The following is a 10,386-nucleotide window of genomic DNA, read 5'->3' as shown; positions in this document are numbered from 1 at the left end:
ACGAAAATTCGATAGAAATTATTGACGTGTCAGGTTCAAAAATAGATAAGAATCTAATTATTTTTAAATTTAAATTGGTTAGAAGTTTATTTGTCTTTATTATTCTTTAAACAATAATAAAAAGACCGTAATAAAACATGTTTTTGAGTAAGGGTCGTCTTGTCATTTTGAGAAATGTACAGGACCGAGTTGATAGTTGATACTTTACTCATAAATATTTACAAAAAAACCAAAGGAAAGGCGGTAAGTTGAGCGCCCAGAAGAAACTGCAGCAATAAATAGCCACAATTCTCACTCATTTGTTTTCAGTTTTCACTCCTTTCCCAACAATACACAACACAAAATCCCATTTTTCATTTTTTTTTTCTCTCACCACAACCTAGGTTTTCTACTCGCTCCCTCGCTGAATTTGGCGGGAAAATCCCTAGATAGAGAGAGTGTGATTTTTTCTTTCTTTCTTCTGGAATCTGGTAATAGAGAAGAAGAAGAAGAAGAATTGGAATTAGAATGGGGAAGGAGGAGGAGGAGATGAGAGGTGAAATAGAAGAGAGGTTAATAAACGAAGAGTACAAGATTTGGAAAAAGAACACTCCTTTTCTCTACGACCTTGTTATAACCCACGCGCTCGAGTGGCCTTCTCTCACCGTTGAATGGCTTCCCGACAGGGACGAGCCGCCGGGGAAGGACTACTCCGTTCAGAAGATGATTCTTGGGACCCACACATCTGAGAACGAGCCCAACTACCTCATGCTCGCTCAGGTCCAGCTCCCTCTCGACGAGGCCGAGAACGATTCCCGCCACTACGACGACGACCGCCCCGACCTCGGTGGCTTTGGCGCCGCCAACGGCAAGGTATCTCCATCCCAACCATACATGCTCTTCTCATTTGCAATTTCATCCTCATTATGAAATTTTTATTGCTTATTCATTTTCATTATTAAACCCTAACTATAATTGCAATTTCATTAGGGCTTAGTTTGGGAACATGTACATCAACAATTTGGTGATCTAAAGTATGCTTTTTCTTCTGCATCTTTGTATGACTTCAATTTGATGCTTTTTTTTTGCCCGATTTCAACAACTTTTGCAAATGGCACGTGCAATGTGGTTAATTCTTACTAGGGTTTAGGGATTGTTAATTTGGTCCTTGCTAAGTTTGATTCTTTATTTATTTTCGGGCGGTATTTGTGTTACTCTGATTTGCTGCTTTCTCACCTAATCTTGGCCGGTTTTGAAAGCTGCAGTTGCCACGTGCCAATTGGGGGATTATTCGAGTTGGTATTGAGTATGTCATCTCATTGGAGTGTGTGTTGTGTTCAACAGGTGCAAATAATCCAGCAGATAAATCATGATGGGGAGGTTAATAGAGCTCGTTACATGCCTCAGAACCCCTTTATTATTGCCACTAAGACTGTCAGTGCCGAGGTTTATGTCTTTGATTACAGCAGGCATCTGTCTAAGCCTCCGCTAGATGGGGCATGTAACCCTGATCTTAGATTGAGAGGTCACAATACCGAAGGGTATGGCTTGTCATGGAGCAAGTTCAAGCAGGGCCATTTGCTGAGTGGCTCCGATGATGCTCAGATATGCTTGTGGGATATTAATGCAACTCCCAAGAATAAAACCCTTGAAGCTAGTCAGATATTCAAGGTACTTTCTTTTTCTATTCGTCATAGTTTACATCCACCTATTGTGTTAAATTTTTAATGCAAAGCAATCCTTAGCCAATTGCAATTTGGCACATGATGGGCCAATTTTCCTTGCACATCCTACTTGCATGATTACATCTGACAAATTAACAGTGTTTTTATTTTTCTTAATATCCTCATCTGCAGCTTCACAAGTAATGTCATTTATTCTGACCAGGTTCATGAAGGTGTTGTGGAGGATGTCGCTTGGCATTTGAGGCATGAGTACTTATTTGGTTCTGTTGGTGATGATCAATATTTGCTTATATGGGATCTCCGAACACCATCAGTCACCAAACCTGTCCAATCTGTTGTTGCCCATTCAAGTGAGGTGGATAATAATTCTGCCTGTTATGATCTCATTTTATCGTGTCAACCAGTTAGTTCTTAATACACATGTTGAAAAGTAAATCCATCCAAGGAATTCTTTTGTGATGGGATTGATCATCTGTACAACACTCAATCACTGAAGCCCAATCATTGTTTAAAGAATTTGTTAAAATACAATTCTGAGGAGAATACTCATGTATTCTCTCATTCATGATAAAATTAATTTCACCAGGACAAGTGTTAGAATGCTATGACATCTTAAAAAACACAGACATTTTATGGAAATGATTACAAATCAAAGTGTCATTTGATTTTCTTTTCCAGGAAATTTCAGACAGTTCATCCTTCTTTCCTTAATATCACCTACTGAGATTGGATTTTGTGTTTGATGTCCTGTTAGGTTAACTGCTTGGCTTTCAATCCCTTTAATGAATGGGTTGTTGCTACTGGTTCCACTGATAAAACTGTGAAGCTATTTGATCTGCGCAAGATCAGTACTGCTCTTCACACCTTTGATTGTCACAAGTAACGTTCTCTCCAAATTATTACGAAACTACTCCTTAATTGTGTTTATCTGTCTTTGATCTGGATTTTGGTTCTGCCATACAACAGGGAGGAAGTATTCCAGGTTGGTTGGAATCCAAAGAATGAGACAATCTTGGCTTCATGTTGTCTTGGTAGGAGACTCATGGTCTGGGATCTTAGCAGGTATACTCAATCCACTGTCATTCTGAAAATTTTGGTGTTTGGTCAATATTAGGTTTACTGAAATGGTGCTAAGTTCTTTTACCCTTTTGCTAGATTTTTAATTATAATGGTTTCAACTTAGGGGAGCCAAATCATGACATAAAGCATTTATGCATATTTGAGCTTGAGTTCATGCTTTCACATATAGAGTGGAACAGGCTCTTACATGTTGGTTAAGTTAGCTCTTAGGTGTAGAGCTTGCAACTAGTAGCAATTTTAAAATGAGGGTTCATAATTGTTTATTTGTTTTACTGAGGAAAATGGGTTATTAAATAATATCTAGAAATATTATACATGATTAATTGTATATACTTGGCTGTTTTGCACCGTAATTATTAAGTTCATGTATTTGCCCCCTTAGGATTGATGAAGAGCAGTCACCAGAAGATGCAGAAGATGGGCCACCAGAACTGCTTTTTATTCATGGTGGCCATACAAGTAAAATATCTGACTTCTCTTGGAACCCATGTGAAGATTGGGTGGTTGCTAGTGTGGCTGAAGACAACATACTTCAAATATGGCAGATGGCAGAGAATATATACCATGACGAAGATGATCTGCCGGAAGAGTCCACTAAGGCTTCTTAATGTTATAATAACTTGTCATGATAGTTGGTTGTGTTGGTCCTGTTGCTCCCTTTTCACCTTAGTTAAAGCTGTGTTTTTGTAAGTTATGAAACTATATGATTGCTCGACCTTGTACTTGGTCGTAGCTAGCATACTCAAGTACCGAGCAACTGAGACTTGGGTGCAACTTGATAGTAAGATTTGCTATATTGTTTTTCTTCCTAGTAAGGTGTCAACTATTTCAATGATCTTAACATACCTTTAGTTACGAGATATGCTAATTTACTATTTTTTATTTGTTTTACAGATACCTTGTCAACCATTTCAATTATCGTAACCCACTTTTAGTTATGAGATATGCTAATTAAATGTGAGAGTGAGAAAATGATTGATTTTCATGTTGTGTAGAATGCACACCTTTGGTTGGTTTAACCCAAGTTGTTGAGGGCAATATTTGTTGGTCTAGCACTTCCCATTAGTTATAGCTATGCATTATTGTATTATTTGTTGTTTTTCAAGGCTGATTCATTAAATTGACTGATGGGTTACCGGTTACGAATTTAAAATGTAATTAGTATGTACACTCTCACATGCTTACGTGCTGCTAATTCAGCTTTAGTCCACTAGCAACAAAGCGTAATATCAGTGGTGTGATTCCTTATTGACAAGTTTTTGGAAGGATTTTTTTCTTAAATAAAATAAAATAAAACTTCATTTCCCAAAGGAAAAAAGAAGACATTATTTATGAAAATCCATTTTGTAATGGATAACACGGAAAATTGATTTATTTTTGTTGCTGTTTATATAGCACTAATATAAAAGAACTCTAGGTGTATTTTTTTAGTTTCGCAGTATAAGACTATGTATTGTAGTAATTGATTAGCGAGCACTTCCCCAACATCTAACCACTAACGTCAAAGTTGAGCGAATATAGCTCCTATGTAATGTCCACAAGATCACAACAAACTGACAAAGCAACCGGTAACATCATAAAAGATCAACTTAAAAAACAGAAGTCTAGATAAAAATTAAAAAAATAAAAATTAAGGTGAAGGGCTAAATAGGCACGCGCTACTTTTCTTCCAAGCGCCGGAGCACAGACTCAACGAAGTTTCGTTGCCTGCAATGCATATGGATAATTAGTTTGGTAGGTAAAATGACTGAAATAAGAACCAAAGTGTAAACAAATCTAATACAGCATGACTTCTATCAGCAAACTCTAATGTTGCCAATGCACATCTGATAAGTACTTCCTTGAATCAAGCGTTTGATAAAATACTTCAATTATCAGCAAATAATACTTGCGTGTATCATAAGGAAACTAAAACAATCCTAATCCTCATTATAATGCCTAGATCGTTATGAAGGCATTTGATTAAAAAGAAGAGGTACTAAGAAGTTGAACTTACTTTCCTTCTCTAAGCTTCGGGCTGGGGCGGGAATACTTTAGATATCCATCCCAAGGAACCATTTTTAGGCCAGCACGTTGTGAGATTATCTCTCTCACCCTACAACCATTGAAATAAAGTAATAAACATACTGTTTCAAGTATTAACTCCTTGAAGCCAAGCAAAGATGCTGCATATCATTGATAATAAAGATCTTTTACCTCTCTGCAAATTCAATGGATGTCTCTCCTGGCTTCTGATTCTGTGGCTCCAAGTACCAAACATCACAGACAACAGCCCAAGATGTCATTAATTGCAGCAGATGCTTAGTGAATGATTGCCTGCAAATGCATGAAAACTAGAAAGTCTAAAACAGAAATACAAGAAAAGTGAAAGATCAGAATGATTAACCCCTCAAATATATGTTCTTACTTGCGACTATTCCAAAATGCATCTACAAAAATTTTATTGTACTTGATGGCTACTGGGCAAACTGTGCATCCAAGTTCGAATGCACCCTACAAATTATTAAAATTAAGAAGCTTCCATTAAAGCTTTCAGCATACAGGAATTAGAATACAAGTCAATGGAGATAAAATCACAGAAGGGAACAAAAGCCTATCGTAACAAGAGAATAGAATAACTGCAACTGAAAATGTTTTACACACCTTCTTGAACATCACAGAGTAGTGGTTGTTTACACAAGTTCCTTCAGGAAATATGAGAAGAGGGTTATTGTCAGCTCCTTGAACATGTTCCCTCAATCTGAAGTATGAAAAATTATGCAAGTAAAACAATAAGATCTGATGCATATATTTCCGAACATTTTTTTATATCAAAAAGCAATTCTGTTAAGACATATAGAAGAAGAATGCAAGGAGATAAGAGAAGAGATATTTCATATGAAAACAACAACTAAAGAAATAACAGAACATCAGAGAAGCAAGCTCTCCTAACATTTTCATTTCTACTTACTTCCTTGCCACAATTTCTCGATCCTTTGCCTCTGTCCGGTTGAACCAGATACACCCTACACTCTCCAAAATGGTGTTCTGCAACAATCCTGTTCATGATATGAAGAAATGTTTCAGACATAAATTTGTGCTTGTAAAATATCTAATAAGTTCAAAGCAAATTTGAGGCACATGAGTGAACATACAAGGAAAGATTGGTTCAAGAACAAAAGTAATCAAGAGAAAGACTGAGTAGCATCTATTGAGAGATGATGATGAAAACATGTTAATATAATAACCACTGGAGTGAGTGACGTGAAAAAGTAGATCTAAAGGAAGTTATTTGATTGGAAGTGAATCTAAATTAATTCTAGTGAAGATATCCAAGAACAATTGTTGAAGCATGGTAATGCCAATGTGCAATTCTCAAAACCAAATTACCAGGATAAGAGAAGCCACAACAAACTTTTTTTTTTTTTTCCTTTGGCAATGTGCAATTCTCAAAAACAAATTACCAGGATAAGAGATGCCAAAAAAAATTAATAAATAATAATAAAAAAGGCGCTACTTATTGATGACAAAGACTTAAAAGCTTTGTGTGTCTCTTGAGGTATACACCATGGCACTTACCAACCCATCCTGGATGCTTCTGCATAATAACAGCAAATGCAGTCATCTGTTCTAAGATAATGAAATCAATCATGGAAGTATGGTTGGCCACAAAAACCTATTCAATGAACAAAAAGCTTAGATTACTACTACCAAACTCTAATCGATATGTGAATAAGGACAAAATGGCAACACCAATATACATCAGACAAACCTGCTTTGGTCGCATGCTAGGCCGTGGCCCATGGTACTTGACAACCCCAGTCCAGGATGCAACAAAGAAACCGCATATCATCTCCACCAAACATCTCTGAAAGAAAGAAGCAACTTACAGTGCATTGACTTTGATACACAAAAAGTTAGAAGTTGTCAAGTTGCTATTCTTCAAAGGGAAAAACAGAGAGCTAATTAGACAACGTGTGACATAAAAAACAAGAACTAGAAAGAAAAAAAAATGTCCTCTGCTTTGAATAAAGCAATCATTCATTACAGAAATTGATATTACAACTTGAAGGGAAAATAAATTATGACCATCAATGAATTGGCCAAATTTTGTTGCATTCTCATGAAAATAAAATAAAATAATAATAAAATAATAACAATAATAATAATTATTATTATTCAATATATACACACACACGCACACACTAACTCTTCCATTTGTCAAACTAAAATTTGAAGTTTAAATAGAGCCATTGGATTAAGTTTCTTCTTCTGGTAGTTAAGACAACATGAATTGAAACCAGACACAAGGCACTTAATATTAAATCCAAATAATGCAAAAGGGACTGGGTGTTTTTTGGTTAGGGTCAAATCCCTATCAGGTGGCTTTAACTGCTTTTTACCCTTTCTCCCCTCTTACACTATTAGTCCAAATTTTAACAGTAATAAATAAAATACAACATAAGATGATACTATGCAGGAACAACTATACCTAATATTTTTACATTATATGCCTTAAAGCTTGAAAAATTGATAGGACATCATAGAAGGTTATAACCCATCAGTTCAGTGCTGCCAAGAGTCCACAGCAATTGAGAACCAGTAGTATATTTTGTATATTTGAACCCTTTCTCTTTCTATATTCTGGACTTAGTTCAAATGTCAAAGAAATCTTAATGCATCAAACCAGTAGAAGTTCTTTTTTTATCCTTTTTATTTGACTGCAAACTGTTAGAAGTTTGATCATTAATTTCCAGTTTTATAGTGCATATTGAAAGGAAACAGAAGTCTAAAAAATTTAAATGGGACAAAATGTCATGAAGCAGGAATGAATAAATATACACCTCAATATTTTTCCGCACGCTATTATCTCTCTTCAAGAGAAGGTGCACTGGAATGAAAGCTGAAAGGAATATCATCCATCCGAATGACAACAATAGAACCCTGCAGGGTCAAAGCAGGAAGTAGGATGCAACACACAGGGACAAACATTACAATAAAACAAGTCACCAATATGAAAAGTTGAAAAGAAATACTAATAGGCCAATTACAAACAGTATGTTTCAGTCAGCCCACAAAAACCGAAACTTCATTTGATGTATAACAAATTAGAAAGGAATTGAGTGGATTAGGAACTCCTTGTATTTGATTGATGTGTACATCAAGAAATCCACTCAAAATTAGGTTGATTCCTTTTTTTTTTTGCCGTAGAAGGAATTTTATTAGGCTTTTTAGTTTTGGTTTCCAAATTGATAACATTAATATTCTCTTAACAATACATGATTCATGATACGACACAATAACTCACATAATATGGTTCTGTTGTTGTTATTGTAAAACATTTTATACTGTCAGTGCATCAAAATTAAACTCATTATTTTATGCCAAGAAAGTAATATAGAAATAAAAATGAATTTCATTAATCTCTTTTAAGTTCCAAGAGTACTAATTGATTTGCAAATAAATTTGAATCGCATATTTTTATAGAGAATTCTATTCATGGAGTTGCTTTCTAAATCAAATTGGTTCTATTTTTAACGATTCCAGTGTGTAAAAGAGAATTATATTTAGTTAAAATTGAAGATCAAATCATGTCCTTTAAATCCTTTTTTTTTTCTTTTCGATAGTGTCAGCATCAAAGCATATCTCTATGGATAAGTATCCTCTAAAATTAGCTAGGCAGATAGCAATATTTCATTAGTAATACTATATGATGCATCACATGTAAGCAAATATGGTAAAAGCAATATGCTGACCTTGCAGGGAACAGAACCAAATATCGAATTACAACTCCAAAGCACCACAAAGGAAATAAATAAACATTCCAGTTCCAAGGTTCTGATCGAATTGACTTGAAGCACCTTAAGAATGAATCCTGCTCAGCATAAAACTCAATATGTGAGCAGATGACCAGAATCTATCCAAGGCGCAAAATAGGGGATGCCATATATTGCAATATCAATATGAAATGACATTATGTCTAATGGCTTTCGGCTTCCATTAGACCTTAAATATAAAACTTCTGATTTATAGCGAAACCCTAAATCATCCATGAGAACTGAACAGAAAAATCAAGAGGCAATGAAGCCTGCAGAAACAGGACACCATTTATTGTTGGAAAAAGCTAAATTTGCCCTGCTTGACAGTAAAAATTCCCCTTTTTAATACACTCATTGATGATCATTATTGTTTCTATAAAAGATAATAACTGAGAAACTGACACCACAAAGCATGAAAATATTCAAGATAAGCCCGAAAGCTTACATCTACAATAGCACCCGCAGCCTCAGATAGAGTAGGAGAAATGTCAAGCAAATCACACCTGAAATATAATTTTCATATATTCTCCACATGAGAATCCAGTCATCACATTGCCAGGAGTATGTGAAAAATTAAATGAGAGAAGAATTAAAAGGACTCTAGGTTTCAGCTATGTCAATTGAGAAAAAGAAATCTGCTTTTTTTTCTTGTTGACTACTATTTTGTGAGCATCCATACACATAAAATCACAGTAACGAGTATGCATACAGGCGAAGCTTTCCATGAGGCTCTTGATGAATGGTGTGTCCAGAAGGTAGGTAATCCTCAATGTTAGGTTGATCAAGTTCCAATTCAGTACTTTGAGACTTGGGATTGGTCTTCCTCATCATTCTTTGTGGTCCTAACACGGAACTGACAGGGACTTCCCAATACAAACTTGCAGCCAAAGACGACCTTCTGGAATCCAAAATGTGTTATGAATTCAAAATGTGTTATGCTCAAACCTCTCATGCTATAAATTGAAAATTCCTTTTAAACATCTATGACTAGAATACCAAAGAAAAGCCACAACATAAATCATCAAGGTCACCATCTATTCAAAAACAATTAAACAAACTAGCAGCACATGCCTCAATTACCATTTACCAATATGCCATGTGATCTAATCCAACGAATGTGTGAAGCAAAGAAAGTGACAGTGAAATCATTAGAACCAAAAGGTATAGAAATTTCTCACTTCTCGCTGCCAAGTGAACTCAAACTCCTCTAAAAAAATTACGAAGCGGACACAGAAAAGTGAACAAAAAGCAGAAAACAAGAATCACAGAAAGGACCAAAAATAGAAGGAAAAAAATTGTCGTTTCATGAAATGGATTCCATGCAAATCAGACAAAATAAAAAACATAACTAACGCTATGTATACGAACCAGATTAACTAATTTATGCTAATAAAAAAAACCCTAGCGCTTCTCTTTCACATCAATCAGAGAATCTACGAAGCATATATATCAATATAAGCCTATAAGAACAATAATGTGGGAATATGATATCGCATTGAAATCTTCGAGGCCGAGAAAATTCCAAAAAAGGAAAATGGCGGAGAGAAATATAGCTTACGGTGGCGAAGGGAATCTGAGATGACGTGGGCGTCGACGATGTGACCAACGCTCCAACAACTTACGCAGGTCGGTTGCTCGCTGAAACTAACACGTACAACAAGTAGTAATGGCGAGGAAAAAGCCAGTGGCAGTTCTGTAATTTCAGTGATCCAACTAGGGTATTTTTGTCTATTTGCATTTATGATTCCTCGTGGTCGTTGGAACAGCATAACTAACCCTGACTCTCACGGTTACAGTTGGTTAGGTTAGAAAAATAAATTGCACTGGTTATAAAATATTATGTG

At 35.6% G+C, this 10,386-nt stretch overlaps 2 protein-coding genes across 3 annotated transcripts; one reads left to right on the top strand and one right to left on the bottom strand.

Moving 5' to 3' along the window:
• The first annotated feature begins 303 nt into the window (after positions 1 to 303).
• Positions 304 to 3,637, top strand: LOC130969314 (WD-40 repeat-containing protein MSI1). The gene is made up of 6 exons (XM_057894982.1): positions 304 to 852; positions 1,324 to 1,650; positions 1,867 to 2,019; positions 2,419 to 2,543; positions 2,631 to 2,726; positions 3,127 to 3,637. The coding sequence occupies exons 1-6, from the start codon at positions 508 to 510 to the stop codon at positions 3,350 to 3,352; spliced, it is 1,272 nt and encodes a 423-aa protein (XP_057750965.1). The 5' UTR covers positions 304 to 507; the 3' UTR covers positions 3,353 to 3,637.
• Positions 3,638 to 4,110: 473 nt separating this feature from the next.
• On the bottom strand, positions 4,111 to 10,186 carry LOC130969725 (glycerol-3-phosphate acyltransferase 9-like). Of its 2 annotated transcripts, none has more exons than XM_057895588.1 (13): positions 10,101 to 10,186; positions 9,252 to 9,440; positions 8,988 to 9,045; positions 8,480 to 8,598; positions 7,568 to 7,667; positions 6,496 to 6,591; positions 6,303 to 6,399; positions 5,695 to 5,782; positions 5,388 to 5,484; positions 5,152 to 5,237; positions 4,941 to 5,060; positions 4,741 to 4,839; positions 4,111 to 4,451 (listed from the first exon to the last, which is right to left on the bottom strand). In XM_057895588.1, exons 2-13 carry the CDS (start codon positions 9,371 to 9,373, stop codon positions 4,403 to 4,405), a joined length of 1,131 nt encoding a protein of 376 aa, XP_057751571.1. In that variant the 5' UTR covers positions 9,374 to 9,440; positions 10,101 to 10,186; the 3' UTR covers positions 4,111 to 4,402. The 2 variants fall into 2 exon arrangements, with proteins under 2 accessions (XP_057751571.1, XP_057751570.1); XM_057895587.1 differs by lacking the exon at positions 10,101 to 10,186 and adding an exon at positions 9,911 to 10,035.
• Between the last annotated feature and the right edge of the window lie 200 nt (positions 10,187 to 10,386).

The sequence above is a fragment of the Arachis stenosperma genome, chromosome 3 (assembly GCF_014773155.1).
Source record: "Arachis stenosperma cultivar V10309 chromosome 3, arast.V10309.gnm1.PFL2, whole genome shotgun sequence".
NCBI lineage: Eukaryota > Viridiplantae > Streptophyta > Magnoliopsida > Fabales > Fabaceae > Arachis > Arachis stenosperma.
This window is presented reverse-complemented; position numbering and strand designations above follow the sequence as displayed.

Excerpts from the sequence above, each read along its gene's own strand:
- LOC130969314 (XM_057894982.1), top strand. The coding sequence starts at position 508 with ATGGGGAAGGAGGAGGAGGAGATGAGAGGTGAAATAGAAGAGAGGTTA. Across the intron at positions 1,651-1,866 it reads AAGCTAGTCAGATATTCAAG|GTTCATGAAGGTGTTGTGGA; the intron begins GTACTTTCTTTT and ends TATTCTGACCAG. Across the intron at positions 2,020-2,418 it reads TTGTTGCCCATTCAAGTGAG|GTTAACTGCTTGGCTTTCAA; the intron begins GTGGATAATAAT and ends ATGTCCTGTTAG.
- LOC130969725 (XM_057895588.1), bottom strand. The coding sequence starts at position 9,373 with ATGATGAGGAAGACCAATCCCAAGTCTCAAAGTACTGAATTGGAACTT. Across the intron at positions 6,400-6,495 it reads CTAGCATGCGACCAAAGCAG|GTTTTTGTGGCCAACCATAC; the intron begins GTTTGTCTGATG and ends TTCATTGAATAG. Across the intron at positions 4,840-4,940 it reads TCCATTGAATTTGCAGAGAG|GGTGAGAGAGATAATCTCAC; the intron begins GTAAAAGATCTT and ends CAATGGTTGTAG.